The following is a 24663-nucleotide window of genomic DNA, read 5'->3' on the forward strand; positions in this document are numbered from 1 at the left end:
TTAAGTAAATTTTGACACATGCAAGTATGCTCTGTTTTTACAATGGGATAACTGGTTTCTATCCGTCCTCCCCACAACTATTTGAAATATGTGTTGACATCTTTTCTTAGGACTCATAATATTGATCGGTTAGCAAAAGAAGGAATAAAACTTATTCAGCATATTGCTGCAGCACCCCTTTGCACACCAAGCAGAACTGCTTTCTTAACCGGAAGATATGCAATCCGATCAGGTTTGTTATCATATTTAAATCTCAAGTGGAAACTATTAGACATAATAGTGGAAAATCATTTGTATATGGAATATTAATGTCTTGTGGTAAGTAAAGGTTGTACTAAATAATTAGTTGAGCTACACCATATATTCCAAGAAGGAACAGCTTTCCACAAATTAGTACCCTCCCAATGTTTTAGATTACAATTCCAAAATATGTAACCCAGCCTATCTGGAAGGTTGTTGAAGAATAATTAAATTCACTGTTTTTCTCCTTTTCCACCAAAGTTTTCAACATTAACTGCCTATGTCATGGTTCCGATAGATGAAACCCATTAAAGAAATTTAAGGCAAGAATTCTTCCTTTGAGAACATTTTATTCAGAAAACAAAGTATCGGCACTACATAGTTGAACCCAAAACTAGATTCCCTTCCCCAGATACAAAGTAACAAGTTGCAAGTTCCACCCCCACGAAGCAGTCATAAATCACATTCTCCAATTAGCCTGGAGCGCAGGCTGTCTCCCCAGCTCTTCAGCCCACCAAAACAGCCCACAGAGCTGCATTATTATTATGGCTAGCTGAGCTCAAGCATTCTCCCCATTGCCCCTTCCACACCTGATTTCTAAACAGAAGAAAAAGCATGTTAAAAGCAAAGTAAAAATGGCTGCAATTTCCATCAGTTGTCAGAGCAGGAACATCCATTGTTACAGCATTGACATCTGGCTCCCCTTTACAAAAAGGAAAAATCCTGCAATTCAAACAAAAACATAGGTTAGAGGTTGCCTCTTGATTTATTAGGGTGTTTATTATAGAAGTTATGAATGAACCTGTTGGCTTTTACATCACTAGATTTTACCCAAGTGACCTCAGATAATGGGTATCTTTTCCACTGTACTAAATACTGCAACTTTCCCTTGTAAAGTCTAGAATCAAGAATACGCTTCACTTCATAATGAGTCTGTCTGGCTACCACCAGCAGGCCAGGTGTCTTCTTAGGGAGAGGTTGTAGAGTAGAACCCCAAAAAGGTTTCAATAGGCTAGAGTAAAACACAAGGTGTTTTACTGTAAGAGTCTGGGAAGCTTTGACTCCATCATAACTGGATTTATGATCCTTATGATGGGGAAGGGACTGAGGTATTTCGGTTCCAATTTCTTACTAGACAACTTGAGTCATAAATATTTTGTGGATATGTAAACTATTTTCCCAACCTGGAATGACCTTTGGGGAGCCCTCTTTTTATCTGCTTGTTTCTTATATGTCTCGGAAGCCTTTTTCAGAGCAGGTTTCATTTTCTCCCAAACCTCTCCCCACCCCTTCACCCACTGGTCAAGAGTTTGGGAAGCAGAGTGTCCCTGAGGATACTCAGATATTAGTTTAGTTTAGTTTAGTTTTATTTGATTTCTATACCGCCCTTCTCCCTAGGGACTCAGGGCGGTTCACAGGGCATATATAAATAACAATACAAAAGTTAAAAGGAAATTAAACCAGTGCCCGATTAAAAACAACAATAATAAATACTAAAAATCAATTTAAAAACCCATATTCCCCCATCAGGCCAGACCAGCTAATTCAAATAAGTGGGTCTTCAACCCGCGACGGAAGGATCGGAGGTCTGATGCCATCCGGAGCTCAACCGGCAGTTGGTTCCATAATGCCGGAGCGCCCACAGAGAAGGCCCTCCCCCTGGGGGCCACCAGTCGACATTCCCTGACCGGAGGCACCCTGAGGAGGCCCTCTCTGTGGGCACGTACTGGGCGGAGGGAAGTTGACGCCGGCAGCAGGTGGTCCCCGAGGTAACCCGGACCCATGCCATGTAAGGACTTAAAGATCATGACTAGGACCTTGAACCTCACCCGGAAGACAACTGGTAGCCAATGCAGCTCGCGGAGCAAAGGTGTAACATGGGAGTACCGGGAAACTCCCAGGACAACTCTTGCGGCCGCATTTTGTACCAGTTGGAGCCTCCGAGTGGTCTTCAAGGGAAGCCCCATGTAGAGAGCGTTACAGTAGTCAAGGCGAGAGGTCACGAGCGCATGAGTGACCATACACAGAGCATCCCGGTCCAGATAGGGCCGCAACTGGCGCACCAGGCGAACCTGGGCGAAAGCCCCCCTAGTCACGGCCACTATATGGTCTTCCAGAGTAAGCCGTGAATCTAGGAGGACTCCCAAGTTGCGAGCCCTATCCACGGGGGGTAAAAGCTCACCCCCCATAGAAAGAGATGGAACATTTTGAATGTCCCGGGATGCTGGAATGTACAGCCACTCAGTCTTGTCAGGGTTGAGTTGAAGTCTGTTCCTCCCCATCCAGACCCGAACCGCCTCCAGGCAACGAGACATCACAGCGAGGGCATCACTGGGGTGGTTTGGGGTAGAAAAGAAAAGTTGGGTATCATCGGCGTATTGATGATACCCAACTCCAAAACCACGAATGATCTCACCCAGCGGTTTCATGTAGATGTTGAACAGGAGAGGTGAGAGAACCGACCCCTGAGGAACTCCACAAACGAGAGACCTAGGGGCCGATCTCTGCCCCCCTGCCAACACCGACTGCGAGCGTCCCAGGAGATAGGAGGAGAACCACTGAAGAACTGTGCCTCCCACTCCCAATCCCCTGAGACGCCACAGCAAGATACCATGGTCGATGGTATCGAAAGCCGCCGAGAGGTCTAATAGGACTAGGACAGAGGAATATCCCCTATCCCGAGCCCTCCAGAGATCATTCACCAGAGCGACCAATGCCGTCTCCGTGCTGTACCCGGGCCTGAAACCCGATTGGTAGGGGTCCAAATAATCCGCTTCATCCAGGACCAGAGGGAGCTGATGCGCCACCACACTCTCAACAACCTTCGCAAGAAAGCGAAGGTTGGAGACTGGACGAAAGTTGTTCAATACAGCTGGGTCCAAGGCAGGCTTCTTGAGGAGAGGTCTCACCACCGCCTCCTTCAAGACGGTGGGGAAATAACCCTCACTCAAAGAAGCAGATATAACCGCCTGGAGCCAGCCTCGTGTCCTCTCCCTAGCTGCATAAACCAGCCAGGAAGGGCACGGGTCCAATAAACATGTGGTAGAGCTCAGCCTCCCCATAATCCTGTCCACTTCATCAGGGGTCACAGCATCAAACTCTTCCCAGATAACATTGACAAGACCGCCCGTGTCCTGATCGCCAGACTCTGCCCAGCTGGAGTCCAAACCGGTCCGAATCCGAGCGATTTTATCCGACAGATGTTGACTAAATTCCTCGGCACGACCCTGCAAGGGATCCTCCCTCACCTCCTGATTAAGAAGTGAGCGAGTCACCCTAAACAGGACGGCCGGGCGATTATCTGCGGACGCGATGAGGGTGGAGAAGTAATTACACCTCGCCACCCTCATAGGTTGAATTCTTTTCCCATGGCAATTTTAAAAGACGTAAAACTGGTGCTGCTGTGAACAGTGTTGTTATAAGCCACCTCTGTGAAAGGAGGAGGTCAGTCCAGTTCATTTGCTGATAATCCACATAGGATCTGAGGTACAGCTCCACCACTGAATTCACTTTTTTAGCCGCCCCACTTCTAGGTAGTGTCAGTTTAGCAGAGCCCAATGGATGGCAAAGGTTTCCTTCTCCCACACAGCCCATATTCTCTGGCAGTCGGTGAACTTTTTTGAGGTGTAGGCACAGGGCTGCAGGACCCCCTCATGGTTCTTTTGCAATAGTACAGCTCTGATGGCTATGTTGCCGGCATTGGCTTGAATAACAAAAGATTTCTCGGGGCAGGGGTGCTTTAGGACTGGCTCAACCGCAAATAGCCTTTTCAGATTCTCAAAAGCAGTTTGACAGTTCATAGTCCATGTTAGCGGCTTGCCCAGTCACAGCTTTCCCCCATCTTTGCCTGTTTTTAAGAAATCCATGAGAGGTAAAGCAATTTTGGTATATGAGGGGATGAATTGTTGGCAAAAGTTGGCAAACTCCAGAAAGTTTTGAAGCTGTTTGCAAGTCTTTGGGGAGTTGCCATTCAATTACGGCTCTCACTTTTGCAGGATCCATTTCAATACCCTCACTGGAAATTCTGTAGCCCAAATAATCCAATCAGGTCTGATGGAATTCACACTTTGACAATTTAACATATAGTTTGGCATTCAATAATTTCTTTAACACCTCTCGCACTAGCTTTACATGGTCAGCTATGTTATTGCTGTATATCAGGATGTCATCAAGGTACACCAAAACCCGGGGAATTCTGGTGGCAACGCCACGCCAAATGGCAGCTTTTCTCTGCCTGCCCGTCCTGAGGTTTCGTTAGATCCGCGGAGATGGTGACAATCAGCTGTCCCGCAGCTCGTAAACTTCCCTCACGGGAGAAGAGGGGGAGGTGAGCTTTCCTACGGTAGTGGTAGAGCTCCCCAAGACCTCCCAGAATTATCTGGGGGGTCGGTGGGTGAGAGCTCCCACGGAGCCCGAGGCGTTCTCCGAGTCCAGGAAACCTTTGCTTCAAAGCAGGGGCGAAGCCAGATGCTGCATCCACATCTGCGGATTGTAGTGATTTATGATTGCTTTTAAAGCAGACAGAGCTGACCAGGAGGAGTAAAGTTGCAAGTATCCAGAACTTTAACTTGGGGTGCTTTAATCTTCCCCATACATAAATTTGATTTTGAAAGAGAAAAGATGGCACCGAAATGTTTTTTTTTCTTTTTTGAAAGAATAAAGTATGAAGATTCTGTCAAAATTTAAACATTATATTGGATTTTAGAGTTTTAAAGATTTTTTATTATTATTATTAAGGGTTCCTTATTTTTGGATTTTATTTTTATTCCAAAGTGCAGAGGGAAAGTGAAAGTGATAAGAGAAAGTGAATTGTAGCAAGTTGGAAAATGGCTTCAAGATGGCAGGCAGTTCCTGCTGTTTCTAAAACCTCAATTTCTTCTCCTGTAATACAACCTGCAATGCAATCCACTTCAAAGCTCAGATCCCCTCCACCCTCTCCTCCACCACCAGCACTTACACTTAAAGACTTGCAGGATGCTTTGAAGCTGCAGGCACAAGAAATGACCCATCAAATAAAGGAAGAGGTGGCTGATCTTCTTGAGTGTAAAAATAGAGAGAAGACATTTTGCTTGCACTTCAAGGGCTGGCTGCACATATTGAATGTTTAGATGATCGTGTGGATGAAGTTGTGGAAAATAGTGAAAAACTTAAAAATAGAATTGCTAAAACAGAAAATAAAATTGATAAAACTGAGGATGAGGTGATTATTTCACAATATAAAAAAATGGAATTTGCTTTGAGAATAAGGGGGTTAAAAGAAAACCCTCGAGAGGATTTACAGGAAGAGGTGATTAAAGTCATTGCTCCCATCTTGGGATGGGATCCTAAGGAGTTATTAAGGGAGGTGGAAAAAAATTTCAGGGTCAATTCTTGGATTGCGAGGCAGAAAAATTTACCTAGAGATGTGGTGATTTATTTTTCTAAGAGGTCACTTGGAAATGCAATCATCCAGGCCTTTTATCAACAGAGATTTCAAATTGCAGATCAAGATATTATAATTTTGAAAGAAATACCTCCTAAAATGTTGAGAAAAAGGAAGGATTTTGGTTTTTTGTCTGATGAGCTTAAAAATTGACAAATTCAGTTCAGATGGGAGATACCTATTGGAATAGTGGTAAATTATGCAGGGACATGATATAGACTTAATACGATCGTAAAGGCAAAAGATTTTTATACCTATGTCCTGAAAGCAGGTTCACCACCATCTCCATTACTCAAAAGAGTGAAAGAAGATAAACAATGTTGAAGGGGCATCAGCACAGTTTTTTGCAGAGGCACAATTGGCTGAATCTACTGAACAGAGTTTGCTGTTAAAGGGTGATCCAAAAGAGCAGAGAATGACACGTGCTGCGCACAAACAGAAAGAAAAGGAGCAACTGAAACAGAAGATGGACTCTGTGCCTATGATACAAGACCCTGTTACTATGGAGCCAGTGGGAGGGGCGCGACCGAAGAGACCAACTGCGGATCTTCAGGTGGCGTTCCAGAGGTTCCAGGTCGCTGAGGATGGTGATAAAGTTTTTGACATGGAATGTTAATGGTTTAAACTCACCGCAAAAAAGAAAGTGTTTCACTACCTGAAGCAACATAAAAATGATATTGTTTGCTTACAAGAAACTCATATTTGTGCAAAAGATCAAAAGAATTTGATTAATTCCCAGTTGGGACTACATTTTATAGCATCTGCTCCAGATAAAAAGAGTGGGGTGGTTATTTATCTAAGAAGAGACTTATCTGCTACATTAATTGAGTCTGATCCACAGAGAAGATATGTTATTATTGAATTATTGCTACAAGGCAAGAAAATTCTCATTATTGGATTATATGCTCCTAATCAACAGCAAAGAATGTTTTATAAGTTTTTACATGATAGATTAACTCAATTGGATTATAAATCTGTTATTTTGATGGATGATTGGAACGGTGTTTTGGATTCAAGTAAGGACAAGAAGGGGTCTTTTAAAAATTCTCCTAATTATTCTAGATTACCTAAAGGGTTTTTTGACTTGAAAGATGACTTGGAATTAAGAGATATTTGGCGGGAGAAAAATTTGGAGGACAGAGATTTTACTTTTTTTGGACAGGCATCAATCGTTTTCTAGAATTGATTTTTTTTTAATTACTGGTGATCTTATTTCCAGAGTCAAGAATGTCAAGATTTTTCCTAGAACATTGTTGTATCATAGTCCTGTATGGATGGAGCTATTTAGGGAAGATGGGATAAGAAGATCTTGGAGATTGAATGAAAATTTATTTAGATATGTACTTTCAGAGTAATGTAAAGATTATTTGAAAGAGTTTTTTGTTTTGAACATGCATAAAGGAACACTGATTGACATGGTTTGGGATGCTAGCAAAGCTTATATGAGGGGGATTTATTAAATAATAACTATTTAATATCTATGGGTGTGAATTTAGATATGACTTCTTATAAGCAATTACTTAGACTGGTAGGGAATGATTGGCAATTAAGGTCAGTAGCCGAGTTAAAACAAGAAAATATCGTACAGTGTTGGTTTCAGTATACCCAATTGCAAGCTAGGTGGAAGTTAGATCAGAAGGTTGGTTTGACACTGATGGATGAAAATTTGGTAAAACAGATTAAAGATCAAACTCGAGCGCATATAAAGAGAATTTATAATGCTTTAATAGAATTAGATTCAGAAACGGAATTGGTGAAAGACTGCATGGTAAAGTGGGCTCAAAATATTCAAGAATCGATCCCATTGGATGTTTGAGAGGTAATTTGGGTTAGAAATGTAAAATTTACTCAAGCCCAAAACTTAAGAGAAAATTTTTATAAAATGTTTTATAGATGGCATTTGGATCCTAAAAAGCTGTCTTGTATGTATTCCAACTTACAGCCCAAATGTTGGAGATGTGGTAGTTTGGACGCTACTTACTTTCATATCTGGTGGGCTTGTAGAAATATAAAAGCTTTTTGGATTAAAATTTGGTTGAACATTCAAAAGATTTTCAAGAGAAAGATAAAGTTTACTCAACAATTATTTTTATTGGGTGTTATTACAGATTGTGATACTAAAGAAATTAATTTGATGTTGAATTTGATAACAGCTGCAAGGTTATTGGTAGGGCAATATTGGAAGAAGGATTGCCTGCCTACTATAGAGGAATGGACGCTTAAAGTGTCAAATTTAGCAGAAATGGCTAAGATTTCTGCTTACTTGAAGGACATTCACAAGAAAGATACATTTCGGTTTGGAGAAGATGGACAGATTATATTCAGAAAAAATATGGGACTAAAAAGTTCCATTTAGCTTATGAGTAAACTTTAGATTGTTATTTTTTTTTTAAGTTGGATATTTTTAGAGTGTTTGTAATCATGATATAGGCGGGTTAAAGTATATTATGTATTTGGTTATTTAGATAGTTGATCAATGTTAGTTAGTTTATGATTATTATATATTTGTAACCCTGTAATCAGCTTTGGGAAGTGGGGGAGGGGGAGGGGGTTTAAGGGTGGGTTGGGGATGGGATAATATTGTAACTTTTATGAAACTCTTTAATAAAAAAAGGTACACCAAAACCCCTTGTATAAATGATTGTGTAGCACCTGGTTGATAAGTTCCATGAAGACATCTAGAGCCCTGTGTAGTCCAAAAGGTATAACTTTGAAGTGATAGCCACCCATAAGACAGTTAAAAGTGGTCTTCCATTCATCTCCTTTTCTTACTTTCACTCGGTAGTATGCTTCTCTTAGGTCCAATGGTCCAATTTAGTGAAGATGCTCCCCTTTGCAAGATGGGTTAGTAGAGGTCCTTCAAGGGGTGGAGGGAGTCATGTTTTCTATACTCACAGCATTTAACCCCTTATAATCCACACAGAGACGAGGTGACCTATCTTTGTTCTCTTTAAATAACCCCTGACCCACTCTCCCCCACCTGGGATTTGGCTGGCTCAATGAAGCCTCTTGCTAGGTTTTTGTTCACATATTGCTGTAGTTCATCCATTTCAAGTGGGGTCATAGCATACATTCTCAGCTTTGGGAATTTAGCCCCTGCTAATAATTCAATTCACAGTGATTTGGTCAATGGGGTGGCAAGATGTCACACTCTTTCTCACTAAATACCTCCACTAAATCTCATTATTCACTGGGAATGAGTGGTTTGCCCGGTCAGAGAATGGCAGCTATCTTTGCTGATTCAGTGAATGGCTTAGATGCTCCAGTAATGTTGGCAGATTCAAGGGAGGGCTTGGGCCCTATGGGCAATCTCACAGTCCTCATCCCCTTTTCCCACCAGATAAAAGGTTTCCACTTGTCTAACCAGGCTAGATCTAAAATCACAGCCTCAGTCATCTTCGGGGCCACCACGAAATGGATGAACTCCCAATGTTCACCTATTTCTAAGCGTATAGGTTCTGTCAGATGGGTGACTAAAGTCCCTCCCATTAAGGAGCCATCTGCCTGTTTGAACTTCATAGGCCTAAAGAGCAATCTTGCTCGTATACCCATCTTGAGGGCAACTGGCAAACTGATAATGCATCGAGAACATCCTGAGTCCACTAACACTTTCAGATCCATTTGTACCCCTGTCTTAGAGACTACAAGCTTAGCAGCAAGAGCAAAAGGTGGAATGGGTCGACTCACCATTGGGTCATTTTCCCCTTAATCGCAGAGTGATGGTAGGACCGGCTTGGGTTTTGGAGGTCTGCTATGTGGGCAATGTGACCTGGGTAATGGGCTCTTGTGTGATCCAGCTTGATTTTTCTTTCCCCAGCTTTTGCTGGGCTGGTTTCTTCCTTACTGGTGGCCCCAATCTACTTCCCTGTTGGGGGTACAGGATTGAACAATTCACCACTCAGTGCCCCCGTTGTCCACACCTGAAGCATTTGATTGGTGGACTGGCAGGTCGCTTAGGGGTTTCCATGGCTGCAATGGCTGGGGTCTTCATGGAGGCAGCTACCTAGTCTGCTCTAGTCTCAGCCCAGCTTCTGGAAGGGATGATTTCTTGTAATGAGCAAGCTCGACATTCAATCTCACTGCTGCCTGATACCACTCTTGCAATTGATCAGGGACAGCTCGGTAGATGCAGGCCTGGGAAAGGCCCTCCTTGAAGTGATGCTGTAGGGATTGCTCAGGCCATCTTTCAATCTGACCTGCTATTTTGCGAAACTCTCGTATGTACTCCAGCACAAGTCTACTGTCTTGCTTTATTTTGTGAATTTGCTTCTCTGCTTTGAAGGCTATGCATTGGTCCTAGAACCTGGCCCTCAATCCAATGAGAAAGTGATGGAGATTTCTCAGTTCGGGCGCTTGCTTTACAGATTGTTTAGCCACTCAGATGCTTCCCCTTCCAGATTAGCAGCAACAGCATCGACTATAGCAGCTGGATCTGGGTAAAAATTGGCATTGCAATTCATGTGGGAACATACTTGATTAAGGAATAAAATCAGCTTCTTTGGATCGCCATCAAAAGTTGCTTTAAGGGGTGGTGCCATCATGGGCTGCTGCCCCCATTGCTGCTGCACTCCTAACAGTTGTTGGCCTCCCTGCAGTGGGTGCTGCACTCCTAATGGCTGTTGACCTCCCAACAGTGGCTGTGGCATTCCCAATTGCTGCAGGCCCCCCCAGTGGCTGCTGTGCATTCAGGGGCTGCTTCCACCCCTATTGCTGCTGCACTCCCAATGGTTGTTGACCTCCCAGTGGCACCAGTGGCATCCCCAATTGCTGTAGGCCTCCCATCGGCTGCTGTGCATTCAGAGGCTGCTGTCCCCCCATGGCTGCTGCACTGCTAACGGTTGTTGACCTCCCAGCGGCAGCATCCCCAATTGCTGCAGAGCCGTCAGCAGCTATGGCACCCCAACCTGTTGCTGTCTTTCCAACAGGGCACACAGCTGTTGAATCAAATCTCTTTGAATGCCCACATTTGGATCTTCTCCCTGCACAGGTCTCAGGCTTCGGCAACGTTGACAGTGATGCTCAGGGCTGTGTGACTGATAGTAACGATGGTCAGGGCTCCCACGGTACTTGTGATGATCCAGGCTTTGACTATACCAGTGGTGGCTCAGGCTTCGGTAGTGAGGGCGTCTGTCAGGGCTGTCATTATAGTCCCACTGTCTGGAACTATCACGGTGGCAGTACCTGTCGGGAGATCACGATGATCGATGCCGACTAGGGCTTCTCAGGTGGCTGGGGCTCTTGTGTTGTGAGCAGTGCTCTGGAGTTCTAGAGGAGCAGTGATGACCTGGATTGCTGTGTCCTGAGTGGTGGCCAAGGCTCTCCTTCCTTACCGGGCTGGAGGTTAGCACTGGTAGCTTTGAATGCGGGGAAGCTGCTCACTCTACATCGGTGGGGCTGGGGCTTCTCTTAGGCACAGATTGGCATCAGTCCCACCAGTCATCATGTTCACTTACAGGTGAGGAGTGGGAGAGTTGTTCCCTGCTTTTCACCTCTAGCCCCTCGAATCCCTCCACTAACTTCTCCACCGATTAGCTGCAGACTGCAGACAGGTACTTCCATTCTCCAAAGTCCTCAATGATTGCCTATCTCTTGGCTCCCCGTTGGTCCAGGGAGCCTGATTCTTGAGAGGTTCCTGCCTGTAAGTCGACTTCAGGCACTTTCGAAGAGCTTGTCTTCAGCAGCGTTGCCTCAAGATGCTTGGAGTCTCTGCTGGGCAAGGTCCATTCCGAGGACCAGATCAGTTCTCACACAAAGCCATTTGCAAGGCTTTCAAACTTTCTTTCTCCATCGGTGCAATGGCTTGCGGTGCAATGGCTTGTCTCCACGAAGACAGCAGCCTTGGCCCGAGTGCTAGTTACAGGCGCTTCTTCCTTTTCCATGATGAGGTCTTCCCTGAGTCTTTGTCAGCTTATCCCTTGACTTAGGAAAGGTGACAGGAGCTCAGGATCCCAAGGTGGTCAAGGTAGAAAGTAGTTTTGGGTTAATGTCATGGTTCCAATAGATGAAACCCTTTAAAGAACTTTAAGGCAAGAATTCTTCCTTAGAGAACATTTTATTCAGGAAACAAAGTATTGGCACTACATAGTTGAACCCAAAACTAGATTCCCTTCCTCCAGATATAAAGTAACAAGTTGCAAGTTCCACCCCCACGTAGCAGTCATAAATCACATTCTCCAATTAGCCTGGAGCGCAGGCTCTCTCCCCAGCTCCTCAGCCCGCCAAAACCTTATTGGTTTGTGTCCCATGGAACTGCGTTACTATTATGGCTAGCTGAGCTCAAGCATTCTCCCCATCCCCTCTTCCACACCTGATTTCTAAACAGAAGAAAAAGCATGTTAAAAGCAAAGTAAAAATGGCTGCAATTTCCATCAGTTGTCAGAGCAGGAACATCCATTGTTACAGTGTTGACACCTTACTGATTAATAAAAAAAATGTCATTAGTTGCATAGATGGTTGACCATTTGCAGTCAAGAGACATTGACTGGTTGTTGTTGTTTTTTAATTTATGTTTTAAATTTAGGTATGGAGGGAACCATTGGCTATCGTGTTCTTCAGTCACTTGCTAGTTCTGGTGGTCTTCCTCTAAATGAGACCACATTTGCAAAGATATTGCAGAGACAAGGCTACAGCACAGGTTTAATAGGTAAGGATATTATATATTTGCCTGCAAATGTTTGGGTAAAAGACAAAGCAACATATTACATGGCTTTCATTTTGGATAATTTTGATCAGAACTGTCCTTTCCACTAATATCTTTATGTGACGTTTACAAGTATAACAGAATATTTAATTCAAGCTTGTTTGGTAAGAAGCATATGCTAATTTTTAATTTGAGAAAATATTCCATTCAATTTATGATTAACTAAGCACTGTAAAATTAATTTACTTCAATTAATAAACTCTGCTGAAATTATTCTATAAGAATTAAATGGAAGTTAGAAATTGGGATTATTATGTTATCTCACAAGAAAAAATACATTCATTATAACTTAGCAGTCACAGAATATTTTATACATTTTCAACCCAAGTTTTAAAATATCTGACCAGTGACATAGTACATACAAACAAAATGCAAACAGTTAATAAATTAATAATCACATGCTATTGACTACAATACCTTAAATATGATTTTAAGAGCCACCACAAAATGAATAAAACAATTCGCTTAATAAAGTTTTTGAAGTCTTTAAAAGTTCATCTAAAATTTAGAAACATTGAAGATTTTTTACAAGCATGATACCAAGTGATTTCCATCCTGACAACTATCATTGTGATTAATTGTCTATTTTTCTGGACTGCTCTGGAAGTTGTTAAGGGCATTAGATTGTAGGGAAAACATATTTTTAGAGAGGATGCATATCTTTTCTCTACAAAAGTAAAATTACAAAGTTTAATTTTCAAATGTTAATTTTATAGAGAAATATATGCTTCCTTTACAAAACAAATAATAATTGTTTTAAAGTTATACAAAAAGCAACAGGGGGCATGATGTCTCAGCGGTTAAAGACACTGAGCTTGTCAGCTGGAAGCTGACAGCCCAGGTTCAAGATTCAAGCACTGCATGATGGGATGAGCTCCTGTTCCTGCCCCAGCTCCTGTCCACTTAGCAGTTTGAAAGTAGGCAAATGAGAATAGATTAATAGGTACTACTTCGGTGGAAAGGTAGCAACATTCCATGCACTTCGGCATATAGTCATGCTGGCCACATAACCACAGAAATATCTTCGGACAACACTGGCTTCCTCTGCTAAGAAACAGAGATAAGAAACAGAGACACTGCGCCCTAGAGTCAGACATGACTGAAAGGGGATCTCTTTACCTTCATCTTTTACATAAAATCAGTAATATTGAAATTGTATGAGAGTGTAAGAAGGGATAGAGCAATTTTGAAGAATCTTGGATCTAAAGAATGGCAGTTAACTAGACCATCCTTATATAAATAAAGCAAAACCTATTGTAATGTGGATATAATTGGTAAGTAAATGAAGAATCCCATAGTTTGTTAGAAACAAGTGCATTACCTCCCTATTTGGGAAGGATTATCAATAGAAAATAATAAAAATGTTAGGAATAATGATTCATACAAAATAAAAATATTTAATCCCATCATATATGTACTATGATTGATATATACGTGTTAGGTTTCCAAGAAAATAAAGTCTTGTCTAGCATCTTCCTTCTTTTGAAGATCAAAATGGTTAAGATTAAACAAGACTTCTAATAATGTTTTAATATTTTGATTAAAATCAGTTTAATTTAATTGAAAGATTAAAAATGGTTAGAAATCATTTAAACATTTGTAACCTGTGAAAGATGCCTTGTATCACATTTTTAATTATTCCTAGATGATGATGGTGATGGTTGGTCACACAGTCAGCCAGATGTTTGCCTTGCCATGCCTTTTTTCTATTTTTCATTTGGTCTTTCTTGGACGCCACTTTGGTTATTATGTTTTAATTAAAAGTTATACATTATTTTGGATTACTGAAAAGCAGTTGGTACTTTTTAAGAGTACATAACATATAACAATAATGAACACACACAAATATGTGATTGTGTATACATACAATAAAATTGTAGCCAATTTTCCCTCCTGATTCTGGAAAAATAGGATATGTTTGAAATGAATAAGGAAATATAAAAAGTAGTGGTTAAAGTAAGCCTGTCTTTGTTACTGATATTGATATTCATGTCTGCTTTGCTTGTTTTTTGTTTTGTCTTTTTTACTGTATATTTCAGGCAAGTGGCATCAAGGTATGAATTGTGAATACCGTAACGACTACTGCCATCATCCATTAAATCATGGATTTGATTATTTTTATGGGATGCCATTTTCACTAATGAATGACTGCCAAATCTCACATCTCTCTGAATTAGATCTTCCACTGCAGAAGAAACTCTGGTTTTTTACTCAGATAATTACCCTTGCTCTTCTGACCTGTATAGCAGCAAAACTAAATCATCTTGTCTCTCTCAGTTGGAAAGCCATCTTCTCTTTGGTTTTGTTTCACTTCTTCTTCTTTGTTTCCTGGTACTCAAGATTTGGCTTTGTGAGATATTGGGAATGTATTATAATGAGAAACTATGACATTATAGAGCAGCCAATGAAAGTAGAAAGAGCTGCACTTCTTATGCTGAAAGAGGCCATTTCCTTTATAAAAAGGTATGTTTTTTGCTGGGAAAACTTTATTTTTTATTTAATAATTCAGAACAAGAAGAAATAACAATAACAAAAAGAAAGGCATTAAAATTGTTTATCTGCCACATGTGGACACCATGTAGACATTATACAGATACAGATTGGATGGATGAATAGATAGATAGATAGATAGATCGATCGATAGATAGATAGATAGATAGATAGATAGATAGATAGATAGATCGATCGATCGATCGATCGATAGATAGATAGATAGATAGATAGATAGATAGATAGATAGATAGATAGATAAAAGGTAAAGGTAAAGGTTCCCCCACACATGCGTGCTAGTTGTTTCCGACTCTAGGGGCCGGTGCTCATCTCTGTTTCAAAGCCAAAGAGCCAGCGCTTGTCCGAGGACGTCTCCGTGGTCATGTGGCCGGCATGACTAGACACCAAAGGCGCACGGAACGCTGTTACCTTCCCACCGTAGTGGTCCCTATTTTTCTACTTGCATTTTTACGTGCTTTCGAACTGCTAGGTTGGCAGAAGCTGGGACGAGTAACAGGCGCTCACTCTGTTACGCGGCACTCGGGATTTGACCCACCAAACTGCCGACCTTCTGATCGACAAGCTCAGCGTCCTAATAGATAGATAGATAGATGGATGGATGGATGGATGGATAGAGAGATAGAGAGATAGAGAGATAGAGAGATAGAGAGATAGATAGATAGTGCTTTGAAGGAGCAGGCAGGACAGCAAAGTTAAGCAAACTTAACTTTATTAGGAACCAGGCAAACAACAGAAGAACATCGCTCTTATTTATACTAGCAGCTGTCAAACGTCTGGCCAATCAGGGCTGTGCCAGTTTCCCGCTCTGTTCGCTTCCGCCAATTGGAGTCGGCTGGTTTTGACAGCTCGGAGCTGTCATCTGGTGGCGCGTGCGCTGTTGCCGGGTGATTTTGACAGCCGAGAGCTGTCCGTCGGTTGGTGCCTGCGTAGTTCTGTCCGTGGCTTTACCTCAGCCCTGTTGGTTCTTATACATTAAGAATGTTTAACGTTATATTAACATGTAAATACATAACACCCCTTACCCCTCCCTCTGATTGAGTTGACGTTTCCCCCACTGTTTCTTTTTTGGGTTTCCCCATTCGAAGTCTTCCAAGTAGGCGGGGTTTTTTTTTATTCTTTCGGAGTGTCGGGGGGGTGTCTCTACTGGTCGTTCATTCTCCCCAGGTGTATTGGAATCTGGCTCGGGGGGCAGGGGGTTTGGCTCCGTCATTTCAGAGTTCCTTTGTGGGAGGAAGTCATTCTGTGCGGGGTTTTGTTGTGGTGCCATTTGTTCGGGGGGGTTTTGGTGTGACAGTGTTTGCGGAGGGGGTTCTGATCGCATTTCGTAGTTCCCCCTTTCCCCCATATTCTGTGGGCTGCGTTGCCGTAACTGGTCAATGTGTCTACGGAGGTGGGTGTTGTTCCCGGTGTCGACGATGTATGATAGGGGACCTGTCTGTTCTATGATGACTACCTGTGTCCACTTATTGCCACCTCCGTAGTTCCTAGCCCAGACGGCTTGCCCGGTGCTGAGAGTCCTGTGCCGGAGGGGAAGTTCTGGGTCTGCTGGGGTTCTATCTGGATGTAAACGGTCCAATCTGGTCGTCAGTCGTTTGCCCCAGCGGAGTTCTGCCGGAGACTTCCCGGTAGTCGTGCAGGGGGTGGTGTGTTGCGCTAATAGGAATTGAGCCAGTCTGCGGTGCCAATTGCCGGTGATGATTTTCCGCAGTGCCTCTTTGGTTGATTTCACCATCACCTCAGCCAAGCCGTTCATCGAGGGGTGAAATGGAGCCGTGGTGGTGTGCCTAATAGAGTTCGCTGTTGTGAAACTCTGGAATTCGTGGGAAGTAAATTGGGGGCCGTTATCAGAGAGTAATACATCCGGAAGCCCATGTGTGGCAAACAACCCCCTTAAAACTTGTATTGTGGCTGCAGAGGTTGTGCTTGTGACTGGGGCCACCTCTAACCACTTAGAATAACTATCTACGACTATTAGGAACATTTGTCCCTGGAAGGGACCTGCAAAGTCTAAATGGACGCGTGACCAGGGCGTTTTTGTTGTTTCCCATCTGTGTATGGGAGCTTGGGGCTGGGCTGCTCTGACAAGTTGGCAGGGGTAACACCCAGCCACATGTGTTTCTATTTGCTTGTCGAGGCCGGGCCACCAGACATACCTTCTGGCTAAAGCTTTCATTTTGACAGTTCCCGGGTGACCTTCATGGAGGCTTTCTAGGACTTTTAATCTGTGTTTTTCAGGTATTATTACCCTGCTGCCCCATAATAAGCATCATGGTGGGAGGATAATTCTTTTTGTTTTAGAAAGTAAGGTTGGAATTCTGGGTCTGGGGGTGTGGTTTGCCACCCTGAAGTGACGTAGCCTAAAACTCTGCCCAGGATTTTGTCCGCAGCTGTGGCTGCTGAAATGTCTCTTACTGATAAAGGGCATTCTGGCAGTTCGGATATAGCTAGGATTTTTCCAGCTGGTGCGGGGTCTGGGTCAATTACTGGTAGGGGCAGTCTGCTAAGCCCATCTGCGTGACCCATGCTTTTTCCTGGTTTGTATTCTAATGTGAAAGAATAGGCTGACAAGAAGGTGGACCATCTGAGGATGCGGGGAAATAATATTTGGGGCGTTTGTTTATTTAGTGTGAAAATCTCTAACAGGGGCTTATGATTCGTAAAAATGGTAAATTGGCGACCATAGACGTAGTCGTGAAACTTTTTCACGCTGGCCACTATGGCTAAAGCCTCTTTATCGATTTGAGCGTAATTGCGCTCAGGTTTTGACAGCGTTCTGGAATAGAACGCTATAGGGGTTTGGGTTCCTTCTCTGGTTAAGTGGCTTAGGACCGCTCCTATGCCGTAGGGAGAGGCATCACATGCCAAACATAGGGGTAGCTGTTCGTTGAACAGTGCCACCGTGGCGTTGCTGGTCAATAAGTTTTTTAGAAGTCTGAAACTTTCGTCGTGCTATAGGGACCAAGACCAGGGTTTGCCTTTGTCTAAAAGCCTATGGAGGGGTTCTGCAATTGAGGCTTTGTGTGGCAGGAAGGTATGGTAGAAATTAACTAACCCCAGAAAGGCTTGCAGTTCCTGCTTATTCTTTGGGATAGGTGCTGTTTTGATGGCTTTTATCTTAGACTCGGTGGGGTGAATCCCTTTTGCATCAATTTTGAACCCTAGGAATTCCGCTGAGGGTACCCCTATGGAGCATTTGTCTCGCCTTAATTTGAGCCCTGCTGTTCTGAACCTAAGGAGCACATTTGTCAGCTTGGTTGCTAAGTCCCTTTCAGATTTCCCTGCAATTCGAATGTCATCAAAATATGGGCAGATCCCAGGGATTCCTTTTAGTGTTTTTTCCATGATTTCTTGAAAGATCCCTGGGGCTGCAGAGATGCCGAATTGAAGGCGGTTAATTTTGAATGCTCCCTTGTGCGTGACAATTGTCTGTGCCAGGGTGGTGTCAGGGGTGACAGGCAGCTGTAAGTACGCCTGTGCCAATTCTAATTTAGCGAAAATGGCGCCTGACTTAATGGCCGCGAGGATGTCTTTGACAGCCGGGACCGGGTAAGCATGGGCGTTTAATGCGCGGTTCAGGGTCGCTTTATAATCAGCTCATAGTCTGATTTGGCCATTGGGCTTGATTGGGGTCACTATGGGTGTTTCCCATTCGGCCCCTTCGACTGGTTCTAAAACTCCCAAAGTGACTAGCCGGTCTAGTTCGTTTTCTATTTTTTCTCTCAAAGCGAAGGGGACTCTCCTAGCCTTGATTCTTATGGGCATTACATTAGGGTTCAGTTTTAGTGACACCAGGGGTCCTGTATATTTCCCAAGCGAGCTGTCAAAAACGTCCGTGAATTGAAGGCAGACGGAGTCTAAGTTTGACAGCTGAGTGGCGTTGATGCCTATAAGTGCTATCCCTAGTGCCTCGAACCAGTCCAGCCCTAGCAGGCTGGTCCTGTTTTCTTGGGTGACTAGTATAGTAAAGGGTCCCTTAAATTGTCTAAACTCCATTGGGACTGAGGCTTTTCCCTTGAGCTTAATGGGCGTTTTTTGAAAATCCGCTAGGCGGAGTTTAGTGGGACGTAAGGCAGGTTGTTGCCGGCTGCGGCTACAAATGTCCTTATAAGTTTGCCAAGAAATGAGAGAGACGGAGGACCCTGAGTCAACTTCCATCTCGCAAGGGACTCCATGGATTAGGACGTCCACCTTGACTTTGGGCTTAAGGATGCTGTGGACCGTACTCTCCCTCGCTTTTTCCTTTACATTTTGTACTAGAGGTTTAAATTTTTGTTTTTCCCTGGGTGTGGGTCGGTTTGTACCTGCAGACGTCACCTCCAATTCATGTAGGTTTTCTTGGCTACGGCTACGGCACACGGCTTTGAGGTGACCTGTTTTTCCGCATCCATGGCATTTGGCACTGCGGAACCGGCACGCTGCCCTCGGGTGGCTTCCACCGCAGCTGGCACATTTAGCTCTGTTAGGCTGGTAGCTAGCACTCTTGTTGTTGTTGGAAGGGCCCCCTCGGTTGTTGCGCTGGAACTTGAGCCTCTCGAACCGTCGCTGAATGGCATCGATGTCCGTAGAGATGTCGTCATCCTCTGGCCCGCTGAAGGTGCCGTCCTCCTGGTGCACGGACCCACTGGGTCCGCTATCAGGGGGACATGGGTTGTCGCCGTGGCTGTCCTCATAGGCGATGACTTCCATGGCCACTTCAGCCAGCGTTAGAGCGGGTTTGGCGATCAGTTTCCTCCGCAGGCGCTCGTCTTTAAGCCCGATGACGATTTGGTCCCGGATCCGGTCCTCCAGGTCGGGGAACCGACACCGCCGTGCAGCGTGTCTGACCCGGGTTATGAAGTCATTAGCGGGCTCGTCAGGAAGTTGTACGCGTCGGGCAAAATTCACTCTCCAGAACAGCTCTGACTTCGTGGGCATGAAGTGTTTGCTCAGTCCCTCGGTGAGTTCTGCGTAGGAAATTGTTGCGATGGGTTCTGGACTGAAAAGTCCCACAGCGGCATCGTAAACGGCTGGCCTGCTGAGCCAGAGGAGGGCGGCTGCTTTGGCCCGATCGTCGGTTATTTTCTTAACTACCAGGTACCCTTCTACCTGGCCTAGGTGTGATTCCCAGCATTCTGGGTGGCGAGTGTTGAACTCGCGAATATGGCCGTGGTTCGTCATGCTGTCTGGTCGTGGGTGCTGCTTGCGTTGTTGTGGAAGCTAGGCTTCCCGTTAGTGACTTCAGCGAGTGACTAGCTCGGGCTAAGGGAAAAAATCTCTTCTCCCCTTAGGCGGTGACTTCAGCTACGCAAGCAGGCATCCCATCCTCGTTGCCAGTGCTTTGAAGGAGCAGGCAGGACAGCAAAGTTAAGCAAACTTAACTTTATTAGGAACCAGGCAAACAACAGAAGAACATCGCTCTTATTTATACTAGCAGCTGTCAAACGTCTGGCCAATCAGGGCTGTGCCGGTTTCCCGCTCTGTTCGCTTCCGCCAATCGGAGTCGGCTGGTTTTGACAGCTCGGAGCTGTCATCTGGTGGCGCGTGCGCTGTTGCCGGGTGATTTTGACAGCCGAGAGCTGTCCGCCGGTTGGCGCCTGCGTAGTTCTGTCCGGCAGCTTTTGACAGCTGTCAAAAGCTGCCGCAGCTTTACCTCAGCCCTGTTGGTTCTTATACATTAAGAATGTTTAATGTTATATTAACATATAAATACATAACAGATAGATAGATAGATAGATAGATAGATAGATAGATAGATAGATAGATAGATGATAGATAGTTTTATGCAACAGTATCAATAAGAAATGTCCATTATTTATTATAATTGTTCCATACAGTACATAATTATATCTGTAAGCTATCCATAGGTTACAAGTAACATTGATGTTATTAATGAAAGCCTCGTTCTTTTAGATGTAATCTATTGGATGCTGTACAATAAGTGAAATTGAAACAAAAAATAGGTTGGTCACCCATAGCTTCTTTTAAAAGCTTTTTCTCTGTTTTTCTGAAGCATAGATATATGGACTAATCAATTGTAAAGTTATTTTGAAATTCAACCAAGGGTTGTGTGAATGTAAGCTGATGACTACAGTACAAATACTACCATGTTTCCCCAGAAATAAGACCTATCCCAAAAATAAGCCCTCTCTGAAAAATAAGGCCTAGTTAAGAGCCTGCCCACTCCATCCCAGACTGCAATGCAGCCACCGCCACAAGGTGGAGCTGCTCCATGTGCCCCACACCCACATACCCCTGGCCCCTGCAGCCAGGTCACTCCCTCCTTGCTGACCTCCCCCCCACCTGTTCAATGATCCAGCTGCCCGCTTCTTCTCTTTCACACCCCTTTTAAGCCAGACATCCATACTACGGATGATGGGTGGGGGAGGCTCAGTCACCTTACCAAGTCCCCTTCCACCGTTTTGGAGCCGGGGGGAGTGACAGTGAAAGGTTCCACCACTGTTGCACAACAGTCACATGTGCCATTGGAGGGGCTTTGTTTGGTTCCTGCCACCCCTCTTTTACCCTCACTTTGCCCCACAGATTACCTGCCCAGCAGCAGCCACTACCTCTTCCACCAACTCTCCTGTGGCTTGCGCCATGACTGGGCAGCGCAAGCCTTCCCTGTCACCTCTACCAGGGAAGAGAATGGGGAGTGACAGGGAAGAGAATGGGGAGTGACAGGGAAGAGAATGGGGAGTGAGGCAGCTTTAGCTCAGTCGCCAGGTTTGCACCTGCTTGCATGAAGCAGCAGCCCATATGGGCTGCCTCCATCCCAGCTGGAAAAGGGAGAAAGATGGTTTATGGTAGCTTCCTTTGCCTCCCCCAGGTGTCTGTCCATCCTTCCTTCCACAGTGATCACTGGTCTGTACTTTCTCACTGCCCTGCATTGCCCCACGTCTCCCATCTCCATTCTGGAAATGGCAGTTCTGTTTTCTGCTGCTTCTCCTCCTGGCATTGTGTTCCTCCTTTGTATGGAAGGACTCTAAGCTCCGGAAAAACTATGCCAGCTGGAGCTGGGTGAGGAAGGCTCCTTCCTCGATGGTTTTGCAAAGCCCTTCAGTTTTGCGCGGAGAAGCAGATCCACTTCCTACAAGGCTCAGCTCATGCTGAGGGGGGTGGACTCACACATACCAGTACACTCAGCTTCTTACAAAAATCATAACTACCGTATCCTCAGCTGATCAATAGAAAAACTTGTCTGCTCTGGATTTTAAGGTAGAAAAGGGGGGGGGGCAATTTCAAAGGCCCTGGAGAAAAAGAGCAAAGCTCTTCTCTTTGCTGTCTAAAGCGGGTGCTGAGGTCAACCTGCAGGAACTGATCCACTCCTCCATACAAAACCTTAAGTGTTATGTGTTGAAGTTCTACTATGTTAAAATTATAATACTATGTTAAAGTTGTAATAGTTGTGAGGTAAAACCTCTGACAGAACACACGTGGCAGCTTTTGACAACTGTCAGCTGTCAAAGGCTGCCGAGAGCGAATACGCACACGCGGCAGCTTGATAGCTCTCAGCTGTCAAGGCGGCCACCAGTATTACGCAGGCACGGCAACACGTTGACAGCTCCAAGTTGTCAAACCGGGCATTGCTGATTGGACCAAGCTTCCGCAGTGGGAAAAATGCGCTATGCGGATTGGATAAGGGTCCGCCAGCTGGTGTATAAAAGAGTGACACCGCCACCCTGCTGTCTGTCCACTTCCACACTAAATAAAGGTTGTTACTGTGAGCCAGCTGTCTCTTTAGGGTCATTATTGCTGAAGCCACTTCACTGGTTACGAAGATGGGATTTACTGCTTCGCGGAGCTGAAGTCACGAAGCCAAGGAAAGAAAACCTCTTCTGCCGGCCCAAGCACTAAGTCACTTGTTGAAGTCACTGGGCGGCAGAAGTCACAACTTCCACCGCACACTCACGAAGCAGTACCCCGGACCAGGACAGCATGGCCAACCTCGGACACATCTGTGAGTTCAACATCCGTTATCCCGGTTGCTGGGAGTCGCACTCGGGACAAGTAGAGGGCTACCTAGTGGTCAACAAAATCACGGAAAACCGGCACAAGGCAGCGGCACTTTTGTGCCTCAGCAGGCCAGTAGTGTATGACGTAGCTGTTGCACTCTTCAGCCCTGAACCTGTCGCCGCAGTACCCTATGCGGAACTCACGGACAGACTCTGCAAACATTTTATGCCTACAAGGTCCGAACTATTCTGGCATGTAAACTTTGCATCACGGTGCCAACTCCCAGATGAATCGGCAACCGACTTCATCGCTAGGGTCCATCACGCTGCCCGAAGGTGCTGCTTCCCTGACCTGGAGGACTGGATCTGCGACCAGATCGTCGTAGGGCTCAAAGATGAACGTCTTCAATGGAAGTTAGTCGTGAAGCCTTCATTGACCCTGGCTGAGGTCACCATGGAAATCATGGCCTATGAAGACAGCCACCGTGAAACCCCTGTGCAACTGGGCAACGGACCTCACGGGTCAGTCCACCAGGACGACTTAGCCCACAGCGACAACTGGGAAAATGAGGACATGACCGACGTTGATGCCATCCAACAGAGGTTCGTAAAACTCCAAGGCCGCCATGACGGACGAGGGGGACCAACTAGCAACAAAACCGCCAGCAAAAACACCAACTACCTGAACAGCAATCCTAAAGAAACACCACCTAGATGCACCAGCTGTGGAGGAAGCCACCCCAGAGCCACCTGCCGTTTCCACAACGCCAAGTGCCACGGGTGCGGTAGGACCAGGCACATCCATGCTGCATGCCAAAGCCGGAACCGAGAGAGCCTGCACGAACTTGAGGCGACATCCTCAGGTATGAGACCTACAATGGCCACTAGCAAAAAGCCCCCTGGGTCCCTAGTACAGGCCGTAATAGGGATAGGGGGTCGCCAGCGGTCCAATTACTGAGACCCAAGGTTAAAATTGAAGTCCGGCTACAAGGGGTTCCCTGCGAAATGGAGGTTGACTCGGGCTCTTCGGTCTCCCTCATTTCGTTTAAAACTTTCCGGGAAATATGCCGCCACAGCAAGCAGCAAATTCCCTTACAACCCACCCAAATCCACCTAGCGGATTTCCAAAAAGCCCCAATCCAACTAAAGGGGAAGGCCAAGATACCGGTGGAATTCAAGCAATTCCGGGGAAATTTAACTCTCTTAGTTACCCGAGGAAACCGAGCTAGCCTAATAGGCCTTGACTGGTTTGAGGCCTTAGGAATCGCAATAACGGGAGTCAACGCAACCCAGGCCGCAAGCCTCGAGGCTGTCTGCAACCAATTCACAGACATTTTTGACGGCTCTCTAGGAAAATATACAGGGCGCCCAGTCTCCTTAAAATTAAGACCAGAAGTTTTACCAGTCAGGATTAAGGCTAGAAGACTCCCGTTCGCTCTCAAAAACAAAATTGAGAACAAACTGGACCGGCTGGTAAAGCTGGGAGTTCTGGAACCGGTGGAGGGGGGAAATTGGGAAACCCCTATTGTCACCCCGATAAAACCTAACAGGGAAATAAGGATTTTCACCAACTATAAAGCCACCCTGAAACGAGCATTAAATCTGCATGCTTACCTGGTCCCCGCAGTAAAAGACGTCCTCTCGGCTATATGATCCGACACCATCTTTGCTAAGCTGGACTTGGCACAAGTGTACTTACAGCTCCCTGTCACCCAAGAAACCGCAGATGTGCAGACCATCGTAACCCACCGCGGGGCTTTCAAAGTGAAGCGCCTGCAATTTGGCATCTCAGCAGCCCCGGGCATCTTCCAAGAAATAATGGAAAAAACCCTAAAACGAATTCCCGGGGTCTGCCCATA

General features: G+C 45.0%; 1 protein-coding gene across 2 annotated transcripts in view; it reads left to right on the forward strand.

The window, feature by feature from the left end:
• The window catches only part of LOC310639678 (arylsulfatase D-like), a 68708-nt gene that overhangs the window by 11175 nt on the left and 32870 nt on the right, over window positions 1-24663 (forward strand). Inside the window, exons 4-6 of one of the 2 annotated variants that reach the window (XM_083361512.1) lie at window positions 111-232; window positions 12183-12305; window positions 14402-14825. In XM_083361512.1, coding sequence (XP_083217638.1) covers window positions 111-232; window positions 12183-12305; window positions 14402-14825 — 669 coding nt within the window. The remainder of the gene's footprint in view (window positions 1-110; window positions 233-12182; window positions 12306-14401; window positions 14826-24663) is intronic. The other variant, XM_083361513.1, reaches the window with a different exon arrangement.

Source organism: Vipera ursinii (assembly GCF_947247035.1).
Source record: "Vipera ursinii genome assembly, chromosome: 4".
NCBI classification, from domain to species: Eukaryota; Metazoa; Chordata; class Lepidosauria; order Squamata; family Viperidae; genus Vipera; species Vipera ursinii.